At 39.4% G+C, this 26,717-nt stretch overlaps 6 protein-coding genes across 6 annotated transcripts; 2 read left to right on the top strand and 4 right to left on the bottom strand.

Annotated features, from left to right (window-relative positions):
• The first annotated feature begins 688 nt into the window (after window positions 1-688).
• On the top strand, window positions 689-3,891 carry HOT5 (GroES-like zinc-binding dehydrogenase family protein). Its single transcript, XM_086252929.1, has 9 exons — window positions 689-831; window positions 945-1,081; window positions 1,461-1,507; window positions 1,586-1,911; window positions 2,048-2,130; window positions 2,214-2,289; window positions 2,941-3,098; window positions 3,174-3,335; window positions 3,422-3,891. Exons 1-9 carry the CDS (start codon window positions 693-695, stop codon window positions 3,536-3,538), a joined length of 1,245 nt encoding a protein of 414 aa, XP_086109055.1. The 5' UTR covers window positions 689-692; the 3' UTR covers window positions 3,539-3,891.
• A 1,296-nt stretch (window positions 3,892-5,187) lies between these two features.
• LOC147275991 (ammonium transporter 1 member 4-like) lies at window positions 5,188-6,732 on the bottom strand. The gene has a single exon (XM_086253434.1). It carries the CDS (start codon window positions 6,714-6,716, stop codon window positions 5,217-5,219), a length of 1,500 nt encoding a protein of 499 aa, XP_086109560.1. The 5' UTR covers window positions 6,717-6,732; the 3' UTR covers window positions 5,188-5,216.
• A 538-nt stretch (window positions 6,733-7,270) lies between these two features.
• LOC147275990 (Tetratricopeptide repeat (TPR)-like superfamily protein) lies at window positions 7,271-10,622 on the bottom strand. The gene is made up of 8 exons (XM_086254487.1): window positions 10,414-10,622; window positions 10,100-10,312; window positions 9,815-10,006; window positions 9,518-9,718; window positions 9,317-9,397; window positions 8,638-8,773; window positions 7,784-7,876; window positions 7,271-7,685 (listed from the first exon to the last, which is right to left on the bottom strand). The coding sequence occupies exons 1-8, from the start codon at window positions 10,516-10,518 to the stop codon at window positions 7,612-7,614; spliced, it is 1,095 nt and encodes a 364-aa protein (XP_086110613.1). The 5' UTR covers window positions 10,519-10,622; the 3' UTR covers window positions 7,271-7,611.
• Window positions 10,623-11,589: 967 nt separating this feature from the next.
• RIN13 (RPM1 interacting protein 13) lies at window positions 11,590-15,371 on the bottom strand. Its single transcript, XM_086255419.1, has 3 exons — window positions 14,741-15,371; window positions 13,204-13,290; window positions 11,590-13,094 (listed from the first exon to the last, which is right to left on the bottom strand). The coding sequence occupies exons 1-3, from the start codon at window positions 15,047-15,049 to the stop codon at window positions 11,871-11,873; spliced, it is 1,620 nt and encodes a 539-aa protein (XP_086111545.1). The 5' UTR covers window positions 15,050-15,371; the 3' UTR covers window positions 11,590-11,870.
• Window positions 15,372-18,903: 3,532 nt separating this feature from the next.
• LOC147275988 (uncharacterized) lies at window positions 18,904-20,931 on the bottom strand. The gene is made up of 6 exons (XM_086254352.1): window positions 20,791-20,931; window positions 20,460-20,672; window positions 19,831-20,142; window positions 19,515-19,679; window positions 19,212-19,295; window positions 18,904-19,108 (listed from the first exon to the last, which is right to left on the bottom strand). Exons 1-6 carry the CDS (start codon window positions 20,818-20,820, stop codon window positions 19,001-19,003), a joined length of 912 nt encoding a protein of 303 aa, XP_086110478.1. The 5' UTR covers window positions 20,821-20,931; the 3' UTR covers window positions 18,904-19,000.
• A 4,660-nt stretch (window positions 20,932-25,591) lies between these two features.
• Window positions 25,592-26,398, top strand: LOC147275987 (agamous-like MADS-box protein AGL103). Its single transcript, XM_086254050.1, has one exon. It carries the CDS (start codon window positions 25,592-25,594, stop codon window positions 26,396-26,398), a length of 807 nt encoding a protein of 268 aa, XP_086110176.1.
• The last annotated feature ends 319 nt before the right edge of the window (window positions 26,399-26,717 follow it).

The raw sequence follows: 26,717 nt of genomic DNA, 5'->3' as shown, positions 1-26,717 counted from the left end.
AATGATGAGTTGCGCCAATTATTTAATTATATGCATGCACGTTTTGAATGCTCTATGGAAACTAACATAAGAAAAAGACTATGTCTCGCTCTAAGTCAAGAATAAACTCGAGCAATATACATCTAGGCGGTAGCATCATCATTGTGGTTTGGATTCTTGAAGTTTAGCGCACCAAAGTAGGAAAGGGTCATCATTGGGCTGGGCTCGAGCTTAGGAACGAGTCTGGCTGGCCCACCCAATATCTCAGGCCAAATTGAACTTTGACTAGCAGGCCCGTATCAGGCTTCGAATTTGTGGGTTAAATGATGATATCTACATATATGACGTTGTAAACAACTATATTAATTACTTATACGCATGAATAATTGTCAATCGTTAATTCATATACACTTCATAGTATTTCCCTCATCAAAAGGATGTTAATCATCAAATGTTTGATGCTAGCAAGACTCACTTTTGGTATTAACTTTCGTCCATGGACCATAGCGTTAATGTCTATCGTTTAAACACTCTCACATCCTTCATTTGAATCATGCACTAGAGTAGACCTCCAAAGAGTACACCTTTCTCATAAGCCCTTTCCCCATTGGGCCCAATCGAAGGGTGAGACTTCCATGAAAAGTCTCGATGAGCCCAAAACAAAAGCCACCTGAGCCGGGTTCGGGTCAGAGATATATAGTCCATAAGAATTCATGGAGTTCTTTTGTCCACTCCACAGTCTACACACACTCTCTTCTCAATCCGATCCCTACATTTCCTCTATCTCTCCGTTTCGTCTTGTGGTTTCAGTAAAATCCATGGCTACCCAAGGTCAAGTCATCACCTGCAAAGGTACTCCTCTCTCTCTCTCTCTCTCTATCTGCACATATATATGTTTTTGTTTCAGTCAAAAAATGGTTGTGAATATTTGGGTTATGGTTTTGGGTACAATTGAAAATGCGAAGCGGCGGTGGCCTGGGAACCCAACAAGCCTTTGGTGATCGAAGACGTACAGGTGGCTCCGCCGCAGGCCGGAGAGGTCCGGGTCAAGATTCTCTACACCGCTCTTTGCCACACCGATGCTTATACCTGGGGTGGGAAGGTAGAATTTTTGCATTTCTCTCAGTGAATTTAGACTTGCTTGCATTTTTAGAGCAAAAAGGTGATCTTTGTTGGTTGAGATAATCTCATTGTTGAAGCTCATCTAAAATTTGACGGGTTGGATGATTAATTATGAGTTTGGTGGTATAATACAACTGACCCCTTATGATAATTATGAAAATTTAAAGGGTTTCTTGGTATGGTAGGAATGAGCTCATATGGTAGGTATGGTGTCAAAGTCGAAAATTTTCAAATGGCAGTAGTCTAGTTGATGGTTCTGGTTCTGTTTGAATCTTTATTTTAGAAGAAACATAATCTGATTAATTACCAATTTTGTTTAGAAAGAAATGTGCACTTATTTCACTTCATTTGCCTTGCAGGATCCTGAAGGTCTCTTTCCTTGTATTCTCGGTCATGAGGCTGCAGGGTATGTATGTCGTGTTGTATATTGATTGTTTGTCTCGTGCTTTTGACGCTGAAAGGGGGATACTTCATCTTGATGCAGGATTGTTGAGAGTGTTGGTGAAGGTGTTACGGAAGTTCAGCCGGGAGACCATGTCATCCCTTGTTACCAGGCAGAATGTAGAGAATGCAAGTTCTGTAAATCGGGAAAGACAAATCTCTGTGGCAAAGTACGTGCTGCCACTGGAGTTGGAGTCATGATGAGTGATCGCAAGAGCCGTTTCTCCATTAACGGAAAACCTATTTATCACTTCATGGGAACCTCAACATTTAGCCAGTACACAGTTGTTCATGATGTTAGTGTTGCTAAGATAGATCCAAAGGCTCCTTTGGAGAAAGTATGCCTTCTTGGATGTGGTGTTCCTACTGGTAAGGATAATAGTACTATTTTAGTTAGTCATGGTTAATTTAATTTCAATTTGGGTCAAAACCATACATCTTAATTCTATTTTTGTTTCTCTTCTGCTTCTATCATGTTAAAAAATGTATGTGTGACATATTTTAGGTCTTGGAGCAGTTTGGAACACAGCAAAAGTAGAACCAGGGTCAATCGTTGCTATTTTTGGCCTTGGGACTGTTGGTCTTGCGGTAAGTGTTTAATGGAACCTCGAGTTCATAATATTGTGCTGAGTATTGAACTGTAATGATGGCTAATTCTCATAACTCGACAGGTTGCAGAGGGTGCCAAAACAGCTGGTGCATCACGAATAATTGGCATTGATATTGATAGCAAAAAGTTTGATACAGGTACATCTGAAGTTCTCCCATATCAAAACCTTTTTTTTTTGTCTGAACTCCCATATCAAAACCATACTGTAGTAAATAGTGTCTTATAATTGATTGTTTCTGTATGCTTGTCCTGTGGTGGAGAAGCTCTGATACTGGGCCATTTGGCCCTACATTCTCACAAAAAAAAAAATGTGGCTGTGATTTTCTACATGCTTTTCAACAAATCTCACCTCTGAGTATTGGGTGAAAGGAAAAAGGTTGACCTTGTACTTAAGGGAATAAGGAACTAAGCCTGTTTAATTTTTTTTTTTGTAAAGGAATTAACCCCTTAATCCCTTATCTGTCCAAAAAAATAAGTAATGATTCCTATCAAGAAACTATTCCCGTGGAAATGGTATCCTGTAATAATATGGGCATATGCAAAATTGCAAATGATTCTGAATTACCTGCAATTTACCTTTTCTGTTATAATTTTTTTTTAAAAATTTATTGCACCTGGGACTGTCTTTCTGCTGCTGCTTTAACTTGTCATAAAAGATGGAACAAGGCCTATCAAGGGATCTTCAGCTTGTATTATTAATGTCTTGTCTCACTAGCGTCTCTTGAATTCATTTAGCAATTTTTTTATGAACATTTTCAAGTTTGCATGTTGCAATTTGTGATTTGCAGCAAAGAACTTTGGAGTTACTGAATTTGTGAATCCGAAGGACCATGAGAAGCCAATCCAACAGGTCCTCGTCGATCTCACTGATGGTGGTGTTGACTATAGTTTTGAGTGCATTGGAAATGTCTCGGTGATGAGGGCTGCCCTGGAGTGCTGCCACAAGGTGAGTGCTTTTTTGACTGGTGGCTCGAATTGTTGTGTATAAAACACATTTTGAGGACGGTCAAAAATTTTGCAGGGATGGGGAACATCAGTTATTGTGGGCGTTGCAGCATCAGGGCAAGAGATATCCACTCGTCCTTTTCAGTTGGTGACTGGTCGTGTCTGGAAGGGAACAGCCTTTGGTGGTTTCAAGAGCCGCTCACAGGTGCCTTGGCTTGTAGAGAAGTACTTGAAGAAGGTAAATGCTTTCGACAAATATTCAACAATGTGACTTCAATCGTAACAAGTATATTATTTATGACATTATGCTCTCTCTTGTTGCAGGAAATCAAAGTTGATGAATACATCACCCACACTTTGACTCTTGGGGAGATCAACAAGGCATTTGATCTGATGCATGAAGGGGGATGCCTCCGGTGTGTGCTTTCTACGGATGCATGAGCCATTCCACTTAGGCCTATTCCAAGATTCTCATGGGATGGAACTTCCTCTTGCTTTTCCGTTTTAACTTCCAATCAATCCCTGTAGTGAAGAATTTCAAAAATAACCAGACGATGCCGTTTTGGTAAATAGGAGTCCTGGCTGGTTTGCTCCATGTTATCTACTTAAAGAGGGGCTTTTGCTTGGTTTATTTGTTTGAAAGAGAAAAAATCTGAGGTTTGGCGTGGTAATGTTTGTGTTTGGTTGGCATATTTGCCGCAGAATCATCAAGATTCTGAATGGTGTGGGTCATCATTCGATCTTATTACCAAGTCCAGGAGCCCTTTTCATATTTATGAACTATATTTATGCAACCCAAACAATGGTCGATGATATATTACTGATGTTTGCAGAGCAAAATACAAGCAAATAAGGCAAGTGACGATTCTGTAAAATTGTTAAGAACCTATCTGTGCCCCCGACGGGATCTGTGTTTACCGGCAGGGCAAGATGTGTATGGCAAACCCCATTCTGTTCCGCCCCGTTGCCATTCTTTTGAAGCAATAGTAATTTGGGATAAATACGAAGATTACTGATCATAATCTATAGAAACTATGAACAGTCAAAATCAAAATCAAAATCAGACTCCTAATTGGAAAGCCAGAATTGAGAAGAGCATTCATGTATTAGTAACAGCCTTGCATCAAATTGGAAAGGCAATTAAGATAGTGAGCTGATATGGAAATCAAGTAATAACCCAGCATTTGTGATTCCCTCAACAAATTCTCCTCTAATCTCTCACTCAAAATTTGTCTCCACTCTGTTTTTTCAAACGATGTATCAACTCCTGAATATCAAATAAAAGCTTTTCCATTCTCAAAAAAAAAAAATCTCACTCAAAATTAAGCAACAAGGGTGGCGCTGATTCCACTCCCACCCTAACCATGACCAGATTCCCAGAATCCTAATCCTAATTAGGCAATTTTTCAAATTTTAAAGATTCTGATAAGATAAATTGTATCTAGGCAAAAGAAAAATTGATTGATGTAACCATTTCAAATTCAAAATATTATGTATTTTATGATACCAATAATCTTATTTTCAAAAATTAAATTCTCTTATCTTTCTATCTAAAACTACTCCTACCTAATTCAAATTACTATACATCGTAGATAAATTGCAATAAAAAACATAAATATTAGTTAAATCATTGAGACAAGAGTGCATTGTATGTAGTAATCCTACATGCCCTTGTTCCCAAAAAGAAACTTTCTTTTTTCTTATTAACTTACACAATGATATAGAAATTTTTTTGTTTTAAGCAGATTTTATCACTGTTTTCAATTTCAAATGTTCAGGTTTTTGCAATCAACAACAATAAATCCCCAATTTGTTTTAGTTCAGTTGGAAACTTGGAACACATGAAAATTGAAATATAAGAAAGCAGAAAGAAAATACAAGAAATGTGATACCCATATTGGTTTAGGAGGAAGGTCATTTCTCAATCCATTCATTCAACAAATTCCAAATTTTGACCATCCTGAACAATTAAATTGAAACCAAATAAACTAATCAAGCTAAATGAAATATGAAAAACTTGTTGCAATGTGTAACATGGTCTACATGTTTCACAAAGTAAAAGCACCAAATTGAACTATATACAGGCTGAATATAAGGGTAGGAAATTCATCAAATCAAATCAAACAGAAGGAGGTGTATTTGTGTTTGAGGCCATAAACCCAGATTTGAGAGTTGCTTTATCATTGTATTCATCACTATACACATAAGCCAATCCACCATGACTTGTCATATCCATTCCTGCCATCTCCTCATCTGATGAAATCCTCAGCAGCTTCAGTTTGTGCAGCAAGAAGAACAATGACCCCATTGTCACACTCACCCACCCGACAATCACCACAATCTGGACCAAGTGAGCAGCCAAGAGCCTCCCACCACCTCCCATGAAAAGCCCATATGGCCTCTCTCCTTGCCCTCCATAAATCTCATCCACATAAGCCTTTTTGGCAAACAATGCAGTGAATATGATCCCCCAAGAGCCACACCCTCCATGAAGCTGTGCTGCTTCCAATGGGTCATCATACTTCAACATCTCAGCAAGCTTGTTGCACCCAATCAACACCCAAGCTGCCACAAACCCACATATAATTGCAGCCCAAGGATCAACCACTGAGCAACCAGAGGTGATTGCTGCAAACCCACCAAGCAAACCATTGCAGACATCAATGACATTCCAGTGCCCAGAAAGCAAGCGCTTCCCGAAAAGGGTAGTCAGCGCCGCGGAGCATCCAGCCAAGGTGGTTGTCACAGCGGTTCTGCCCACAGCACTCCACTGTCCATAATAAGCCCCACTCTCTCCATAAGCCTTCAAAATGTTGAGGAATGAGCCTGCATTGAAACCATACCAACCAAACCACAGCAAAAATGTGCCCAAAACAACCAATGTGCCACTATGTCCACGCATTGCCACAGACCTGCCCTCATGATCAAATTTCCCAATCCGGGGGCCTTCAATAAGAGCACCCCATAACCCGGCAATGCCTCCGACCAAGTGGACAACGCCAGATCCCGCGAAATCAATGACTCCGGACCCGAACAAGAGATTGCTAGACCTTGCAGGACTACCCCAACCATCAGCAGACCAAAACCAATGGGAGACTATTGGATAGACAAAGCCAGTCAAGAAAGAAGAATAGATCAAGTAGGCCACGAATTGGGTTCGTTCAGCAATGGAACCACTGGTGATCCCAGCAGCTGCAATGGCGAAAGCCCATTGGTAGAGGAAGTACCCGTAATCGAAAGACGGGGAGGGGAATTGGTTGAGGCCAAAGAAGTGCTTGCCAATGAATCCATTGGAGGGAGTCCCAAAGGCCAAGGCAAAGCCGAAGAGGTAGTAGAAGATGCCACCTGTGGCGGCGTCGAGGACATTAGTGAGCATAATGTTCATGGTGTTCTTGGCGCGAACGGAGCCGGCGCAGAGCATGGCGAAGCCGAGCTGCATTGCGAAGACGAGGTAGGCGGAGAAGAGGAGGTAGGTGTTGTCGATAGCGTAGGCCGTGTCGACAAACTTGTTAGACACGGCATCGAAGCGGGTGCAGATGTATTCGGCGGCGGCTGTGGCGTTGGCGGCGGCGGCGAGGAGGGGTTGGAGGTCGGAGGCTGAGCAAGTGATGGCAGCCATGATAAGGGAGCAGAGAGGGGCGTTTGGGGTGTGGAGAGCAGAGGTAGAGAATGTTGGGGCAAAAGCGAAGGGTTTTGGGTTTTTATAGTAAAAAAAGATACCCAAGAAAATAGGAGATTCCAAGAGATTCAAGTTGGCTAGAAGACCAATGCGCACAGAATACGCGTACAAAACTGATTTTCCTCCTATATGGGAGATCACAGTTATCAGACTAAAATGTAATTCCTTATATTTTTTCTGTTTCAGTTTTTTTAGAATTCTAAGTTAATAGTTTTTTTTTTTTTTTTGTGTGTGTGAATAATAAGTTTATAATTGATGCATATATTATTCCATATATTTGAAAAGTGTACAGCAGATAGGAGTGTATTTTTCAAAAACATACGTGTATGCTATGGGAATTTACTGATTAGGAGTTAAATAAGCATTTTAAAAGCCTGTTGTAAAATTATCTCCTCTATTTGCATAATATTTGGTCTAATGCTATTTAAGTGTAAATTAAAAAGCGAGGAAAATAAAAACTTAAAACTCTAAACAATTAAGATGATTCAACAATAAAGAAACAAGACCCTTTTTTTTTTGGCCAATCAAGAAACAGACCTGACTTGACAGAAGTTGATCTACATCAGGCCCATCAGGGTCTACATGTTTATGGTACAAGCGCGACCTCAACTACTAACACAAATATTGGAAAACTATCACAATTGTATAATCTTGTGACTTCACAGGGTTCAACCCTTGGTTCTTAAATGGGTTGTCCACAGGCAGTCTTAAACTAACAAAAACTGTGACTCCTACTCATACCCAGGAGTCATTTGCTTTGACTTATACTAAACATCACCTATCTTCAAGACACAACCAAGGCAGCAACTCATTGTCTTCGAATCATGCAGCCTACTCACGGTGGAGGAGCCCACTTCCCAGCTTTGAACTCTTTATAGAAGCTGGAGCTTTTAGAAACAACAAAAAACACTGCACACATAGCAGACAACCGTGGTAAGAAAACAAGAACGTTTAAAGGAAACTGTTGCGCCACTGACTGCGAAAGTAACTATGCTCTAAAGACACACCTGGGATCCCTGGAATAACAAAGTTAGGTTCTTTCAGAACATCATGAAGTGTTCTTTTTTCATTTACTTTCACCCATTTAGAGGAACCTTTGCCTGAGGAATATCAGATAAAGGAAGCTCAGATAACCTTGTTGAGCAAAGTAAAACCAGGGGGAAGGAGGTGAGATAATGTTTCTTTGCAATTAGTGAGTAGATATGCGACTGAAGAAACTTGAATGGTTAAAAGAAAAAACAGTTTTTCAAATCAATAAAGTCACAAACAATATTTAGTTGGTAACAGAATTAATAAAGCACATCCAAAGTAAGAGATAACCATTGCAGCTCCGCAAATGAACTGAGAGATGTATAGTCCGTTAGTATCAAAATTAATGTACGCAAAAAAGACCAATCTTGTATGAGCATGAGAACATATAATTACCAGTCTAAAACCAAAAAATTTATATACACAAAGCCAAGTAAACACATAATTATACATACTGACTGAACACCCAAAGACAGGGATAGAGAGGATACAAAGAAGGGCACACGTACAGATGACATATTGCAATAAATAAAATTATCATATTGACTGCAAGACCTGGCTTTCTGCAACAATAATCATGTAAAGAGGACTGAATCGCCCATTATCAGAGGCCACCAACAATACAACTTTTCATAGCTTAAACCATAGACACACACAAGGCATAATTAAGATCAATTTCACTCTGGTGTATCAGCAAAGCGTATCCAGCCTAAACTTGAATGCTCAAGTGCATAATCAACTAACTACTGATAAATGATAACAACAACAAGAGATGGTGTAGATATCACTTGACACAGGAAATGAGGGAAAAAGAAATTTGAAGGCATGCTACCTGCTGAGCTGCCATGATTAGAATTCTCAATTGCATCCTTTTCCTCGTCACCAATGCTTTCTACATGAGAAGCTGCAGTGCCCTCTAGGAGACAACGAAGGATCTTTGTCTTTGACAGAGAAACTCCTGAACCAGCCTGATAAATCAAGGACAGAGAGATTAGAATTAAGGCACAAGTAATGCCACCTTAAAAGATACAGAAAATTGTTACTTTTACCCAAACAAAAATTATTACTAGGACATGCTTCCAGAGAGAAAAAATGGGATAACTAGTTTTATACAAGCTCATTCATACACTCTTTTCTATCCTTTTGATGCACACAAAAGAACTTTACAGAAATACCCAACAGGATCTATTAGTTATGTTTTCACTTCAATTAAACGCAGGGCAATACAAAAGAAAAGTTGCCGATTTCAACAAGACAGCTGTGATCTCATGTCCTAACAATCGGAAACCAGAAAGACCTAACATCTAATCACAATGCCATATCCAACATGCAAGGCAATGAAAAATAACCTCAAAAAAGTGGATAGCAGTATCCTCTAATCGGCTAATGTGTTTATGTCAACCCAATGGACCAACCTCTCTGAAAAGCAACTTACTTTTAATTGGAGTAAAAAATTAGATTTTTAAAGGCAGTATATGTCAACAAAATGACAATCAAATAGAGTGACTTACTTCATAATATAATTCAACAGCTTCACGAGTGTAATTGTGTTCCTGATCCCATGACAAAGGCGGGCAGCCTTCTGAAAACATGTTTGGAAGCTTAGGACAACACAAAATGCACACATATCCAAAAACATTGCTTGCTCCATAGAAAAACTAATTGACAATTAAGCTTTAAAATACAAAAAGAACACTTTAAGAGAAGGATATCATGTCAAGATGAGCCGAAAACATATCAGTTTCACAGAAGTCCTCAATGAAGTCACTGGACATAACCTCTGCATACAGAAGAAGAACTGGCCAATGAAGAATATTATTCTTATCTAATACAGGCTTTCTTAATCCGGTAAGTTCTTGATACATTCCCTTCCCAATCTTCAAGCCTCTATTTTCAATCGCGGAAACAAGGTCCTGCATAGTTTCAACAAAGAAATAAACATGAGCCTCAGTGTAATCACAAACAGTTTATTTCATAATTGTAACAACCCTGTAGTATTATAACCAAACCTTAGCCTCTGCAATGGCCTTGGAAACTTGAGCCTCACGCAGTTCACGTTCCATTTTCTTCGACTCAACCTGCCTTAACAGCTTCTTTAATTCTTCATTACTTGGGTCATGTTTAAGCCCATTTTCACAATGTGATGCTGATTCGGACAACAAGTTCAATGACAAAGACGCTTTGGCAGCTCGGTATAATGCCTAATCAACAAACCCATGTTGCTTAAAACACAAAATAACTAGGTATTCAAACAAAACCCAGCTAAGAACAAAAACATAGTACAAATTTAGCACCTTGACATTAGTGGGGCAGAGCTTAATTGCTTCCTCAGCATCAGTAAGGGCACGTCTGTAATTACCAAGTAAAAAATTGACATGGGCTCTATTTGAAAAGATAATAGAGGTCTCAGAGTCACTCAAAACTTGCTGATTGATTGCCCTTGTGTAGCAGTCTACGGCATCAGAGAAATGTTTTTTGCCCATTTTCACATACTCGTTACCCTTTTCCTGCAAAGCCAATAATATGAAAAGAAATACGAAGACAACATGATCCTACTGTTTACTTATTGAGAGAGAGAGAGAGAGAGAGAGAGAGAGAGAGAGAGGACCTTGAGTTCAATAGCAGCATTTTCTTTGAGAGCGGCTATGGCATCAAGGTCAGCTTTTTCGCTTTCGGTTTGGGGTTCGGACCCCTTTTCCATCCATAGTGCCATTTTCGCTTCTTTGCTATATTTCTGTTGTGCTGTTTGCAAGGTGCAAGAAAGACCAGCGAGAGAGGCAGAGCGCTAAGCAACTACTGCTAATAACACATTAACACCCTACACAACTCAGAAATATTCTATTTCTTATTCTTTTCATTTTTGCTCTTTGTTTTTTATTTTTTTGTTTAGCCAAAAACAAAAATAAATAACTTTTTTCTAAAGAATTTTTAATTTATTTATTTCCCAATTAAGCTTTTCAAGGTTATACGCTCTCTGCATATCTTGAGGGGAGAGGTTCCTCTGTAACATTGAGAACCAGCTTTTTCTTGTTTGGTCCAAAAAAAGTCTTCCTTTGGGACATTTTTAATGCTAAAAATAATCATTCAGCACGGTGATATTAAAAAAGTATCTCCTTCTATTCCTTTTTAATTTTAATTTTATATGAGGTTGTGTATTTGAAAAAAAATGGTATTTAGATATGATAACTTTTTTTTTTTCTTGGGTGAGAAGATATGATAAAACTTTTTTATTAGGCAAATTGGATACATAAATCATTGAAGTTGCACGTCACCATTAATCTCAAGGCTAAGGAGGTAGGTACAAAACAAAGGATTTCGATGCGATACTGATAGCTATTTTAAACATCACCCCCTGCCCATGTTTATAAGCTATATGTAATAATTATTGGCAGCCCATGTCAAACTAGTTTAGTTAATCAATTATGACCCATTTATATGTAGAATAACTAGACCTGTTGGGATTCTCATAAGCAGCATAGCAACTTAGCACACTGAGTGGCCATCATTATGACCCAAAAACATAGCAGCAATTATATTAACATGCATTTGTATCACCAGGTTCCCGCAATGCCAGGATTCAAGGTGCATATTAATTTGAATAGGCTTGAACCCCACCATCTAAAATTGGGGTGCCAACAAACAAAAACCAGAACAACTTCACAAGGGCAACACTAACAAGCATGAAACTGCTTAAAAAATTGGAAAGAACATTATAGACGTAGGCTGCAGCATCAACGGGGAACAGAAAGGGTCAAAGAACAATATGCAGGAATGATGCAAACTATGATTTTAACATGTTGATTCATAAATAGAAGGCGATTGGGAAAAACAACCAGCCTCTATACAGCATCTCCAGCCTAGGATACTTTTTACATTCATACTTAAAATGACTGTACACTACCAAAGCGCAAAGCTCCTCTCAAAAATTACACCCGGCCTCCAGTTTTAGGGATAATTATTTTGCCGAAACACAAGTTGTGTCAAAAAGCTTCCTTCTTTTAAAAAGGTGAGAGTCGCTTTACCAATGCAAGCTCCATTTTTTTAAGCACTAAAAGTGACAGTCAGCTACACCTGCGTGAGACCATTCCAGGAGGTGTCAAAATCAAACATAAGCATTCCAGCGTCTATAAAAGTAGGCTCAGAAGACAAGACATTCAGTGGAGACAGCACAGAATCATTTGATACTGCAGGAACAGACTGGTTTTCCAGTAGCCAGCTCTCAAATTCAATGTCCAAACCACGGAGATTAGCAATTCCATTAGACTGGGAATCCTCCTTAACCGGAGATGGCCCATATATAGCCTCGGTGCTTTGAATTTGAGAATTTTCAATGGGAGGTTGCTGAATGCTTTGACTGGAATTGTTTACCCAACTGTAGTTAGAATCAGAAACCCCCAAATCTGGGGTACTTGCACCTTGATTGTCTTGCAGAATATTCAGGCTTGCATTTTGACTTTGATCCCCATACTGATAGATACCTTGACTGCCATCCTGAGTCAGATTCCCGTACTGATAGATATTTTGACTATCACTTTGAATTTGATTCCCTTGCTGATGAAGATTTTGGCTATAGGTTGGCTGAGGAATAGGCTGGTTATATATTTGGGGTTGGAAAGGCACTGTACTTCCAACGATACTGCCCATGGGCTGGGAGGACGTCTGATGCATGCTGGAATGAGCATCCTGCCACCTGATGGGATTCCTGTCATTTAATGCTGCCATGGGAGCGGGATTTCTGCCATATTGTGATGGATTGGCACAAGTACTGTTATTTGGCAAACCATATGAGGGTCGTTTCATCGGCATGGAACCCCCAACAGCCCCTACTCTTTTGAACATTGTATGAGAAGGGACAAACTGGGCGCCTAAAGTACCAACATTATGACCTCTGTTCCTCCTAACAACATTATCATGCACACCAACCAACTGCTGCGGAACTGAACATGGTTGAACTCTGTTTTTAGAGATAAGATGTCCTGATTGGTGGACTCTAGCTGGATTTCTGATACTGGGGATGCTAAGGCTGGCTGAGAAAGCACGATTTGCAGGAGGCCTAGAGACCTGCTTCTGTGGTGTAGAGTTGGGTGCCAATCGAATAATATCAAGTGGTGTAACTTGACTAAGTTGAGGCGCAGCCGCTGGTAATGGAGCACTTTTCCCCAACTTGAAACTTGTCCTCATCATTTTCCACGCCTCTTCTTTATCAGTGGCATGGCAATGGTCAATTTTGGAGACTCCAGTACCCCAATGTACACAGGGTGCCAGAGAGTCACAGACATAACAGTGACACTGCATTTCAGCAAGGATAGAAATCAGATTGGTATATATTGTTAGCTTTAGGAAAGTAAGTGCATATGCTGGATATTCTACAAGCCATGGCTTGTAAGAATCAACTTACAAGGTCACAGTGCTTCTGATGCAAGGTACATCTGAAAGGAAATTTGGCACAAAGATGTCGTGGATGAGGGTAGTCTCTGCATGCTATCTGCGACCAGAAGATAACAGGAATTAAATCTGGAAAAAAAAAAAAAGGTGCCTACATCTTTCCAAACAAATAAAAGTTAAAGGATTTGACAATATGTTGTACTAAGATCATGGTTATACAATAAAAGCTTAACATAAAATATAATAAGAGACTACAAAAGATGAAAGAGTCCAAATAATATGCAAAGACAACCTAAGCCAAGAAAAACCCATAAGCTAAGGAAAACTTCTTCAAACCAGCGGAATTTCAATATCAAGGTCACCCTAAACAAGAAACTGGTTGGTAATCGTAAAACATGAGCAAGATATATATGTTTTACACTGTTTCTGAAGAAAGTACCAAAGCAACTGATATTATGAAAAAGAAAACCTCTCTTGCTATGATATCTCCATTGGACCCTAGATCAGGTTGAGACTGTTTACTCATACCTTCTAGATCTTAACCAGGATCAGCAATTCAAGTTTTAAACTTTGGACTGCTGGTCCTGCTCCATGTAAAAAGGAGTATTCTCAAACCCAGCAGCTGAAGTGGCTGGCCCGAGGTCCATGTATTTTGCCATCTCAAAATTGGCAAGCTGAAATCCTGCAAGAATTTACCATGAGGCAGGACTAGGCATCTTCATTGTAACTAACAACCTGATTCGGTGAAACATTATAAAACATTGTGCCTATTCTATCATGGGTCAAATAACAAATGTTCTCAAGGACCACTACATTAGTTTGCCATCCAAGCTTAGAACATGATACAACCCCAATCTTTACAGGCTCTGATTAGATGCCTTGCCACTCCACAAAACCCCAGCAAATTACCAAAACTTCATAGCATCAAGAACCAACAAAGTTGTGCTTCAGAGATAATTAGACAGAATTAAGTTATGTCGTGCTGATGCATCCACAATCAAACTTCCCTTACTAAAAAAAGTAAACCAGAATACAGAAAAATCAGTCCTCTTTCAGAGGCCAATAATACCATTAGCCTAATTTGAAAAATCCGTGTATGTTGCAACTTATTACTTCTTTACGAAATTACCTCAACTCTTATCAGTTTGCAATATTTTCATGGCAGCCATTTAAAGCACAGACAAGGAAAAGTATTCTTGGGCTTAATTTAATTTAGTTGTCCGGATTTCTGAGTAGTAAAAATTCACGTCAGTTCCCACAGTCTTGCTTTCTTTCTTCTTCTTTTCTTTTTTCTCATTTTTTTTTTTTCTTTTTTCCATACACGAGGCAACCAAACACACTTAAGCACAAGTAGACAATTTATCAAAGTACAAGACTTCTTCTATAGCCCAATACAACCGTTACCCTTTAGTTGAATTAATGTCTACACTCTTCAGTTAATCAAAATATAATCCACAACAAATGCAAGGTCAAAAAAAGTAAAATCCACCAAGAAAGCAAAACACAGCAAATTTCGCGTATTAAAAGATAAAACCGGTTCATATTTATACCTGGCCCTTCTCCCCAACCACAACCAAGTCGTCGGAGCCACTACCCGAATCGTCCACGACCGAAATGGCCTTATCCGGGTCACCATCCAAGACCACACAATCATCGTCCACATCTCTCACCGTCCATTTTGAAGACTTTGGCCTGGGCTTCGTGTTGACCTCACCAATCACCACAACCTCGTCAGAATCGTCGTCGTTGAGGTTGTCGGCCGAGTCAAGAAGCTCCGATACCCAGTCGTAGTCGTCATCTTCGGGCTCGTTCCGACCCTGTTCTTCGTCGGAGCTTATGTCTATCGGACCCGAATTCATTGTAAACAAAATTCACCGATTAGGGTTTGAAAAGCCTCTCCGTTTACTTGAACTGAAAAATTCGAGGCATGAGATACGAAAAGAGGAACAAACAAAACATTGGGAAAGCTAAAGCTTATCCACACAAAACTGGCAACTCCGAGATTTCCTGGAAAAAATTCATGAAAATTTTCATGAAAATCTTCTCTGAAAGGAAAGAAAGAAATTAGGGTTTTGAGCGATGGTGGAGTCGCGCATAAATGGAGAAACTAGGGTTAGGTTTTGAAATAGATCGCAGATTTTGGCGGAGACACTGAGAAAGAGAAACTGAGTGAAAAGTGACTCAAACGTCATTATACCTGACTGATGAGGAAGGTTAGGGATATTGATAGAATTTGGGTTTCTGTAAAGGGCATATTTGGGAACTAGGAAAATATGTTGCTCGTGGATGTGGCCCACATACGACTTCTAACTTTCTAAGAGAACGTCGTTGATGCGGTTGGGTCATGATTCATGACTCATGCCGACCTTGTGGGCGTCGTTTGTGGAAGGTAGAAGTAGGATGGGTTTGATAGAAAAGATGAGGCCCATTGGAAAAATTGGGCCACAACAACCTTAATAATGAGGTCATTCTTTAAAAAAAAAAAAAATTGTAAATTAGGATTAACTACCTAATTCTAATAACTTTTTGAAATATCAACACGTGACTATTTTTTTTAGTTTGGCCAAGGAATAAAATTTCGAGTTTCGAAGAAATTTCGAGTTTCAAAAAATTTCGATGGAAATTTCGACGGAAATTTCGAAGATTTTTAAATTTCGACAAAAATTAGACGGAAATGACGGAAATTGCTATCAAAATACGGAAATTTTGAATGAAACTTTACCATATGTTTATTTAACATATTATCTACTAAATTGATAAAAAAAATTGAATAAACCAAATTATATAGTAAGTTTTATGTGATATAAGATGAATATAATGCACGCTGGAGACAAATACTGTTAAATAAAATTAGTATATTATTTATACTATATAATCTATACACTAAACCCTATGTATTTTATAATCTATATTCTATATTGTTTAGGTTATGATATATGATATTAGAGTTTAGGCCCTTTAGGGTATTTTAAATTATTTTTTATATAGAAATATATTATAGTTTACTAGTTTAGGGTTTAAAAACAATTAAATGATACTCCAAAATAGTCAAACAAAACTCCAAACTATTTTTTTTTTTTACAATTGCCCAAAGGCCTCAAACCCTAATAAATCCTAAACCATTTAATTTTTTTCTTTTTTTTAATTTTATTTTTCCTTTTTTCCTTTTTTTTATTTTTTTATTTTTATTTTTCTCTTTTTTTTTTCTTCTTTTTCTTTCTTTTCTTTTCTCTTTTTTTTTTCTTTTTTTTTTTCTTTTTTTTTCTTCTTTTTCTTTCCTTTCTTCTCTCTTTTTTTTCTTTTTTTTCCTGTCTTCTCCAGTTCTCCCCGAAGGGCTTCCAGCTCCATTGTTTTTTCTTTCTCTCTCTCTTTCTCTCTCTCTCCCCCCTGCCGTAGCCCCCCGCCGTCGCCCCCCTGCTGTCGCCCCCCTGCCATCGCATCTTTCTCCCTCGATCTGCCGCTACCCTGCCGCTGCTCTGCCTCCCCCCGCCACGCCTTCTTTCTCCCTCGACTGTGTAGGTGAGGTAAGGTAACAGGTAAGTTGATTAGTTGGGAATTCTTGGGATATTGGGTTGTTCCGTTGTTCCGTTGTTGTGGAGCAGTGGAGGTGACGAAATTTCGGGAAATTTCGACAAAATTTAAGCGAAATTTCGATGAAATTTCTCTGAAATTCAAAAAATTTGGCTGGTAGGGTGTTTAAAATTTCGCCCGAAATTTCGAATATTTCGAATTTTTGTCGAATCAGTGTTAAAATTTCGGACCCCTTCAAAATCGAAATTTAAACCCTTGAGTTTGGCTACTAACTTTCTTAAAAACATTTTAAATTAGATACCAAACCTTATTTCCAGCTTAGCCCATTTCTAGTGGGCTTATTTCATATTCCGATTTTGCCCTTGGCTTGTTTATTGGGTTTAGTATAATTAATAATTGTTAAAAAATTATTGTTTGGTCGTTGTGCGAACAGTTACAACTAAATTATGACAGTCACAACTTAGATTTAATTAGTTGTGACTGACTAGATCAATTATTTAAAAAAATATATATATATACACAATATTATATAAATTAGGTTCAAAGCAATTACTTTACACAAAAGAAGACTTAGTGCATTATAGTGAGTGCCACAAAAGTTTTGAATTTTGATGTCAAATTGCGACTTTGTATTTGCATGTATGTTCAGTTTTCATTGTGACTTCTTTTCCATTCTTATGACAAGTGTGTGTTCTTTTAATGTCTTATAAATTATGATTTTCATTTTGCTACCTTTGTAATTTTTTCTTTGAGAGTAATAAGATTAGAACCAATGAATCATTTGGGCTTTTGTTTCCTTTCCCCCCCCCCCTTTTTGGCAGAATAGGTTTACCGATACTTTTGCATTGATGTTGATTATGGGTTTCCATGTTTTGTTCATGGGTTTGTCATTTTTTGAAATTAATTCATTGCTCAATGACCAACTCAGAGTTTTTTCAGTAAAACAAGTAATAAAACTCAAAATGGGTAATAAATAAGAATGCTGGTCTTGGTAAGCAAGGTTGCTTTAAGCCTTTTAACTCTGAATTTGTTTTTTGGGAATTTGAAATATTTTTGTTGGTTATGTAGGGGATACTCTGAACCTATTCTCTATTTTACGTGAGCTTTTATGTTAAACATTTATGTATTTTATGTTAAACTTATCTTTTTCTTAATATTAGTCACAACTTCAAATTTTGTTATATGAGTTTTGGGGGTGGTTTAGGTGTACTTTCTATAGTTTGCATGCTGGAGTTTATGGTCTATCTTTTTCAAATTGTGACAGTCACAACTTCAGATTTAGTTGTGACTACAGAACAATCACAACTAAATTATGAAACAGTCACGATTAAGTTGTGACTTGATTGAATGTTTTTGAAAAAATTGTACTACAATGTAGTATAAATAGAGGTCAAAGCAATATTTTTTATACAAAATAATTACTAGTGCAATTGGGGAAGGTATCTCTTTCAACTTACCATGACAGTCACAACAAATTGTGAGACAGTCACAGTTTAACTTGTGACTTGTGACTGAATTAAATTTTTTTTTTAAATTGTATTACAATATTGGATAAATAGAGGTCAAAGTAATACTTTTATTGAAATTATTATGTAGTGTAGTGGTAAGAGGTGTCTTTTTCTCTTGCATGAGAGGGGTTCAAATCCCTTCTATGCCAAGTTGTTGAACGGCGTTGGTCGGTGGTCGGCCAGACAGAGGTGGCCGGTGGTCGGCCGGACGGCGGTGGCCGGTGGTCGCCTGGTCGGCCGGATAGAGGTGGCCGGTGGTTAGTTGGAAATTTTTTTAATTTTTTTTATTGTAGTGGCATATGATGTAATTTTTATGAATTCTAATACCTTTCACTTTATTAGTTTGTTTGACTTTTCAACTAGTATTTAAATTAAAATGCTATTAAATTTTAGTACCTAAACTAAAAAATTATTAAAGTTTGGTATTTAAAGTCAATGGACCTAAAAAAAAAACTAAGACTTCAATTGATCAAAATAAATAAATAAATATGAAAGATAAACATATTTCAAATGAGATAAAAAAAATATATATATGATATCCGGTCATATCAAAATCAAAGTATGACTGTTACAAAAATGAAAATTGGGTAGCAGCAGCAGCAGCACCTTCCAAGTTGGAGAACTCAGAATGCAAATTTCACAAAGAAATGTGCATGATATTGAAACACATTAGCTTTATATTGAAATTTCAATTCAAATTGAAAGGGTTCTTCCACCAATGAAGTCATTTATTTCAATATTTTGTACTTAGCACAAAAAGTTAACTACAATTTAAGCTAAAACAGTTCCTTCCATCACAGTAACAGCTTTCCCTCGCAGCAGCACCCTCTGATTCTGCTCATCTAGATGAATGTTTAATACTCCCCCTCTAGGTGATGCCTGAAAGTAAACAATAATATATATGAAGGAAACAAATAATTATGCTAAGCGCATAGAGAGAGAGAGAGAGAGAGAGAGAGAGAGAGAGAGAAAGAGAGATTACAGCATATGCAACAACATCACACTTTCCCAGTTTTTTGCACCAGTATGATGCTAAGGCACAATGTGCACTCCCACAAACAGGATCCTGAAAGACAAATAGTATTTCCAGTTTAGTTCTTGACTTCAGCATAACTGAAATAAAGATCCAACAGCAAAAGACACAGGAAAAGGTTCCAAGCAGGCAGGTTATTACAATCTTCTCATTTAACATATCAAAGAAGACAGAAACATGCAACAAACATTTGGTTCCCAATATGGGGCACTTGAAAGAAACTTGCTCAGAGAATAAATGCAAGCTTATTACCTCATTGATCCTATGTTTAGGGCAGAAGAATCTACTGTAAAAGTCATATCCAGACTCTGGAGGAGCAATCCCTGTTACAATCACTCCCCTACTCCCAGGACATTTTAGGATTGCATCATACTGCGGCTGTAAATCTGCAACAGTTTTTCCTGATGGAAGCACAACCTGGAACAATGTAACAAGTCTCACTTAAGATTACATTCTAAACTCCATATAAAGCCATAAAATAAAATAGAACTTTTCCATTAATCCATCCAAAAGAACGAATTAGAAGCTTATATTGACCGACAAGCATAAAAAGGGTTGCAGGATTTACAAGCAGATCATCTGTGATTGTTGTCCTCCTTATATCAATCATAGAAGCCCCATCCAAGGCAGTGGAGATTAACGAAACCTCACCAGAATTGAATTCAGTAGATGGGTCAGCAGGAAAATTAAGTTCAACAGAATCGGACTCTTGTGCTTCACCATTTTGAATATTTGAACTATTGTCTGTCTTAACATCTACAACCTTTTTAGCTGTTAGAATTCCAGACAATGTGGCAAACTCAATAATGTTGGAATTTATCAAACCAGACTTAAAGAGAGTGTGTGCAGCCGCCAATGTTGCATGACCACAAAGCTCAACCTGCAAAAGGAAATCAATTTTCCAAGCTTAATTTACTTTACAAGATTTTGCTAATACTACTACCTAGTATGCAAATCACTATTTATATATCCTCCTTTATCCTTAATTTGGTGAATAAAATCAAAATACAATACTAGCTAAGAGCCACACATCAAATTAGGAGAAATTGTAGTTAAAAAAGTTTGCATTTTGCAGCAAATAAATCCATAGGAGCTAAAAGCCTAAAAGGAATCATATTCACAACATGTTATTAATTATGGACCCAGATAAAGGTAAAACCAAAGGAACTAAAATAGAGGTGGGTTCAGACTTCAGACCTCATTGACGGGCGTGAACCATCTGAGACGGAACCTAGGAGTGGAAGTCAAAGCAGGCGAGTTGTTAGAGTCAGTGATCCGAGTCAAATAACAGGTCTCGGAGAGATTGAACTCGGAGGCCACAGCTTGCAACCATTGGTCGTCTCTGTCTTCCTCTAACAAGCAAACCGCTGCTGGGTTCCCCTTGAAAGCTGAGTCAGTGAACGCATCTGCCTGTTGATCAGTTCACCATTTCAATACTCATTTATACACTATTTGCACCCATTACACACACTCATACACAGTGACACAGACACAGAAAGGGTATAAGAGAATGAGAAAGAGAAAGTACCACAAAGTATTTCACGGGTTTTTTCGCCATGGAAATGATTATGCAGCAAAATACAAAAGAAGCTCAACCCTCAACGCTATGTCTTGCTCTTTGCAGGCGAAGGTGGGATATCAATAAAGATCATACAACATTGAACATCCGCCCGATCGCCCGATGCTGGTCAAAATTTCTAAATTCATCAACTAGGGTCCACTTCTTTCTTTCCGGGCCAACCGCACTGTCCTTTAAATGGTATAGAACTATAGACGTATGCAATGATGTATTACAAGAACAGGTATTGCTGACAATTTCTTTGTGGTATTTTAATTTTTAATTCATATCGACGTTAAAAACAATCGAGCCTGCACGGCTAGGACGGCGACGTTTTGGACTCGCAGATCCTTATTCCTACCACCATTAATAAGAAAATTAGAGTTTAGTTTTTATTCACGTTTTTTTTTTTTTTTTGACTAAAACTTTCTGAGTTTGTTTTTTAAAATGAAGTCTTTTATGATTTTATCCATATGGCAGGGCTGCACAATCGTTTATCCATATGGCAGTTTTGTGCAAATTATCTGAAAGTACCCAAGGCTAAACAATATTTTCTGTAGAAAAATTAAGTGCAAATTATGATTTCATTGGGCCCTAAGTATGCAATCAACTTCTTTTGTTGACTGGAGAAAATAAGACATTATGACTTTATCTGGCATGTAGTTCTCCTCGTGAATCCTCATCTGGCACAAATAGAATCATAGATAATTAATAATGGGAATAAGAGAAACCCAAGTTTGAATAGCAAGTTGTCATTGTTCAACCTTCGATACTTTCAGAATCAGAAGAGTCTAGCACCAGCTCCTCTACATTTGTCTTGTCTTTCTGTATCAAGAGGTAGTCATTTAAGGCACCCAGTTTATGCAATTCTTCGATGCACTTTTAGACAAGCATCGCTTTTAGCATCTTCCATCGATGATTGTGGTGAACAGACAATTAAAGCTAACTAACCAGCCAATGCCTAGTGGCGAAGCAAACATCCAATCTGCTGACCCAACATCTAAGCCTAAACCAAATGCTCCTACCATCATTGCCAAGCTTCATAAACCTTAGAAAGAAGCAGAAGACAAGCCAAGAAAGCAGCAAGACAAGCGTGGCTTGCAAGAAGACGGCTTGGGATTGCGTGAACTTCTTGATGGAGTCAAAGGAGAAGATGGTCTCCGGGAAGCTTATGGCGTAGGTGTCGATGCTAGAGTCAATGGATACTTGGATACGGTGGAATTGGCTGCAAAGAGAAATTTAGTGACTTTCGGTAGAAACAAGAAACTAAAATAAATAGAATTCATGTTACACCACTAAAACAAAAATGACATTGCTTCAGTGGTTCGGCATCTTCTCCTAATCCAACAGGTCCAAGGTTCGACAGAAGGTAAAGACGTTTTGCAAAATTTAAATAGCCAAAAAGACACTTGTGCCACGTGAAAGCACACAGTGGGAGGCCACGTGTCAGCCATGGATGGAAGCCCGCGGGCCCACTTGCGCCACGTGTCTGCCCACGGATGAAAGCCCGCGGGCCCACTTAGGCCACGTGTCAGCCACCGTTGGAAGGCCTGACACGTGGCCCATGTGGGCCCGCGGGCTTCCAACGGTGGTTGACACGTGGCCCATATGGGCCCGCGGGCTTTCAATCGTGGTCTGACACGTGGCCATCTGGGCCCACCGGCTTCCCTCTGTGGCAGACACGTGGCCCAGGTGGGCTGCCACGCGGCGCAAGTGGGCCCGCGGGCTTCCAACCGTGGCTGCCACGTGGCTTAAGTGGGCCCGTGGGCTTCCATTTGTGGCAGACACGTGGCCTATGTAGGCCCGCGGGCTGACACGTGGCCATCTGGGCCCGCAGGCTGCCACGTGGCGTAAGTGGGCCCGCGGGCTTCCAACCGTGGGCTGCCACGTGGCCCAAGTGAGCCCGCGGGCTTCCCTCTGTGGCTGACACGTGGCCCATGTGGGCCCGCGGGCTTCCAACCGTGGGTTGATACGTGGCCCAAGTGGGCCCGCGAGCTTCCCTCTGTGGTAGACACGTGGCCCATGTGGACTGCCACGCGGCGCAAGTGGGCCAGCAGGCTTCCAACTGTGGGCTGACACGTGGCCATCTGGGCCCGCGGGCTGCCAACAGTGGGCTGCCACGTGGCGTAAGTGGGCCTGCGGGCTTCCAACGATGGCTGACACGTGGCGAAAGTGGGTCTGCGGGCTGACACGTGGCCCAAATGGGCCCGCGGGCGTCCAAACGTGGGCTGACACATGGCCTATGTGGGCCCGCGGGCTTCCATCCGTGGGCTGCCACGTGGCCCATGTGGGCCTGCGGGCTTCCATCTGTGTGCTGACACGTGGCCCAAGTGGGCCCTATGGCTTCCAACTGTGGGCTGCCACGTGGCCCAAGTGGGCCCGCTGGTTTCCATCTGTGGCTGACACGTGGCGCAAGGGCCCACGGTCTTCTAACGGTGGGCTGACACGTGGCGTAAGTGGGCTGGCCATTTATATTTTGCAAAACATCGATGCCTTTCTTGTCGAACTTTGGACCTGTTGGATTTGGAGGAGATGCCGAACCACTGAAGCAAATTTATTTTTGTTTAAGTGGTGTAACATGATTTCTATTTATTTGACTTTCTTGTTTCTACCGAAAGTCACTAAATTTCTCAATGCAGCCAATTCCACCATATCCAGGTGCTTTTCACGGTTGGTTGAAAGTTCTATATACTGCTTTTCACGGGTCTACTGGTTGAAAGTTCTATATACGTACACCAATGCTTGCTAGAAGCTACCAATTCTGCTTTTTCTGATCTCCCTTTGATCATTTGATTCCAGGTGTAACTTAATTGGAAGCACTTCAAGCTAACTAAACTTTTTAATCAACCTATTAAGTAAGACTTTTCAATATTTAGTGAAAAGTTATGTAATCTTGATGATCACCATTCACCCAATTATTTAGTGTTTGTTATTTTTTAAATATCAGCCAAAGGATCGCATGCATAATCAAATTTGTAACATCATTAATTTATCAGCAGAAGTATCGTAGTCTTTTGCTCTAGATCCATGATGTACATTAGCAATGTGTTCATCATTTATTTAATTAATTCATTGATTTATTACTCTTGTAGTACCTCTCTAAGATTCGGATGCAATATTAATTGAATATTGATATATCCATTCCAAATTTCCAACATCAGAATTTCTCGAATTTTCATTATAGTTTGTGTTAACTCAACGAATTCTTCCGGGTCACGTATAACAGGCTAAAAGTTTTGTTAAGTAATGTGCAATTTCTTTTATTATTTTTTTCTTAAAAAAAAAAAGTTTAAGCAATTAATGGGTTCTAAATCTAAAGTGGTTAATATTTTTGTGTTTATTAATTAAGTTTGTTTATTTACTTTCCTTAAAACTATGATACGGACAAGCTATGGTTCGGACAGTGTGGTTTCCTTAATTTCCTAAAAACCACGCCCAACTAGGAAAGTCGGTGGTTCGCACACTATATATATCACCCTATACCCTCTAATCCTCTATGGCTGTGTTTGTTACACAGGGCTAAGTGGGATTGTGTTAAATAACCCATTATCCTGTGTTTGGGGACACACCGGATTGCATTTAAGTGGGACTATGCAACACCGGTTTTCTTAAAACCCCTCACTACGCCTTCTTACATAGCACGGATGAAAATGACCTTGCTACATAACACGCCTTCTTAAGTCTTCTACATAGCACGCTGCAGCACAGCTTTTCTCTAGTCTCTCCCTCCTTTCTCTTTTTTTCTCAATCTCTCTCTCTCTCTCTCTCTCTCTCTCTCTCTCTCTCTCTCTCCTCTTTACTGTTCAAGGTGGCTTGGGATTGATCTACCAGATTTTTCTTAACTTTTATGGAATTGATTTATTGGATTGATGGCGTGGGATTGAGCCACTTGTTTTGCTGTTCCAATTTTTTTATGGGTTTCTTCTTCCCTTTATCCCTATTTTTTTCTCTGAGTTTTTGCTTGGCGGCGGAGGGGCTGCACTCAAAGAGAAAGCACGGTGGCTCGAAGCTTGCGGCCGACGATGGGTGAGTTCAAGGAGGAAGAGAAGGCTCTGATGGTGGGAGAGTGGTGGGGAGAGGAGCAGCGAAGAGACCCAAGATGGCTGTGAAGCTGTGATGGCCATTGTAGTAAGGGTTTTGAAGCAAATACCCAATCGACTCTGAGAAATGGGAATGGTAACCATGGATTTTGTGTTTTTTTTTGTCAACAAATTGCAGTAATAGAGGCACCAAGCTAGGAAAAACAAAGCCAAAAAAGAGGCCCAAAACAAAAACATTAACCCACCCTACCAGAAGCCCAATTTAGAAAGAGAAGGGGTAGGCATAGAGCTAACTGATCAACAAAGACGAAAAAACAAGCAGAAAAAAACATGGGTTTGGTTGCATTTCTTTTGTTAAAAAGAAAATAAATATTTTTTATCATGGTTGAAAAAAAAAAAAAAACTTGGACATTAAAAATATGGTGTGATCTCAACCACACATTTTGTTTCAATGGTTGAGATTGAAAATTGATAATTAAATTTTTTTATTGATTTAAAAAATAAAATAACTTCAGTTTAGTCTGGCCATGCACTAAACATAAGACAGTGCTATTTAGTTTATCCAGTTTCATAATCCGACACAGCACCAAACATAAGATAACATTTAGTCCAGTTTACTCCAGTCCAACGCAGTTCTGCATAATCCATAAGAATAGTCCAGTCCAACACAGTCCAGCGTGTCAAAGGTAGCCTATGCCTCTTTGCCCGTCCATGTTAAGCTTCAACTAACAATGGTGAAGTCAGCAGTGAGAGAGAGCAGTCCTTGGATGAGCATGCAACGCAAATCCATTCACAGGAGGAAGGCCACACTGAAGAAGAAAGCGGAAGAGCTTGCCATTCTATGCGATGCGGAGGTTTGCATGGTAATTTCCGATGGGCAGGCAGCGGCGGTGGGGACCACCACCGAGGTCATCTGGCCAGAGGACCCGGCCACGGCCAAAGCCATCATGATCAAGTACAAAGAAAGCAGCAAGAGAAAGCGAGAAGTGGGTGTTTCGGATTTGGTGGGAAGCAAGAGAAAGCGATCAGTAGTAGTTGAAGAAGAGAAGAAAAAGGAGGAGTTGGGTTGTACTTTTGGAACAATGTGGGATGAGGAATTGGACCAGTTGTCTGTGGAGTCGTTGATGGCTTTGTCTAGGGCAGTGGGGTCCAAGATAGAGAGTGTGGATGAGAGAATTAGGTTACTTGAGGGCAAAGCAGCCATTCAGGTTAATTATGATCATAATGAGGATGATCCATTAATCCCTGATGATTTTGACTTCTACTCAGAACTCGATGCCATGTTGAAGGAATTTGAGGAGAATCATGATCATCATGATCCAATTGTGTTCAATCATAATACATATAATAACCTTCCATTAGGGTTTGAAGAAGCACATGACTGCTCCAATGTCTGTGCCCCAATGTTTGAGATATCAAGGTTTGAGGCTGCCGATGACAACTTTGGTTTGCTGGGAGTTGATGCGAATTTCATCAACATTAATCGTGATGATGAACACATCAACTTTGAGGCTGCTACCCAGATGTGCTGCTGTTAGCCTCTATATGTATATATATATCATTTGGTATACCAACAGGACTGGTCTCTTTCTTTTGTGCCTATGTTGGTTTTCCTGCTGTCATGTGCTTGATGGACACCACACCAGTGTACAATTAATTAATTTCAACTAGCTATTGTTAGTAAATACTAAATATACTGCGTACTCCATAATTATACATCACATTAAAAACTGCACATTTTTAGGGGAATGAAAGGGAATTCTTGGTTGTTCATGTGCGGTCTCTTTCGGTCCATAATTATAGTACAAGTGACATTAGGGAATGGTGAAAAAATGATAGGACTCAAGTTTAAATGTT

Source organism: Dryas octopetala, chromosome 8 (assembly GCF_963921425.1).
Source record: "Dryas octopetala chromosome 8, drDryOcto1.1, whole genome shotgun sequence".
Classification (NCBI taxonomy): Eukaryota; Viridiplantae; Streptophyta; class Magnoliopsida; order Rosales; family Rosaceae; genus Dryas; species Dryas octopetala.
This window is presented reverse-complemented; position numbering and strand designations above follow the sequence as displayed.

Bases quoted from the DNA above. Each gene is read 5' to 3' on its own strand.
- RIN13 (XM_086255419.1), bottom strand. From the start codon at position 15,049: ATGAATTCGGGTCCGATAGACATAAGCTCCGACGAAGAACAGGGTCGG. The intron at 13,291-14,740 runs GTATAAATATGA...TTCTGGTCGCAG, and splicing joins TGGTTGGGGAGAAGGGCCAG to ATAGCATGCAGAGACTACCC. The intron at 13,095-13,203 runs GTAAGTTGATTC...GCTGAAATGCAG, and splicing joins ATCAGAAGCACTGTGACCTT to TGTCACTGTTATGTCTGTGA.
- LOC147275991 (XM_086253434.1), bottom strand. From the start codon at position 6,716: ATGGCTGCCATCACTTGCTCAGCCTCCGACCTCCAACCCCTCCTCGCC.
- LOC147275987 (XM_086254050.1), top strand. From the start codon at position 25,592: ATGGTGAAGTCAGCAGTGAGAGAGAGCAGTCCTTGGATGAGCATGCAA.
- LOC147275990 (XM_086254487.1), bottom strand. From the start codon at position 10,518: ATGGCACTATGGATGGAAAAGGGGTCCGAACCCCAAACCGAAAGCGAA. The intron at 9,398-9,517 runs ATATCCTTCTCT...AAGCTTCCAAAC, and splicing joins TTTCGGCTCATCTTGACATG to ATGTTTTCAGAAGGCTGCCC. The intron at 7,686-7,783 runs GTGTGTCTTTAG...CTATGTGTGCAG, and splicing joins TGTTATTCCAGGGATCCCAG to TGTTTTTTGTTGTTTCTAAA.
- HOT5 (XM_086252929.1), top strand. From the start codon at position 693: ATGGAGTTCTTTTGTCCACTCCACAGTCTACACACACTCTCTTCTCAA. The intron at 832-944 runs GTACTCCTCTCT...GAAAATGCGAAG, and splicing joins TCAAGTCATCACCTGCAAAG to CGGCGGTGGCCTGGGAACCC. The intron at 1,912-2,047 runs GTAAGGATAATA...GACATATTTTAG, and splicing joins TGGATGTGGTGTTCCTACTG to GTCTTGGAGCAGTTTGGAAC.
- LOC147275988 (XM_086254352.1), bottom strand. From the start codon at position 20,820: ATGGCGAAAAAACCCGTGAAATACTTTGTG. The intron at 20,673-20,790 runs GTACTTTCTCTT...ACTGATCAACAG, and splicing joins AACCCGTGAAATACTTTGTG to GCAGATGCGTTCACTGACTC. The intron at 20,143-20,459 runs GTCTGAAGTCTG...TTCCTTTTGCAG, and splicing joins GGTTCACGCCCGTCAATGAG to GTTGAGCTTTGTGGTCATGC.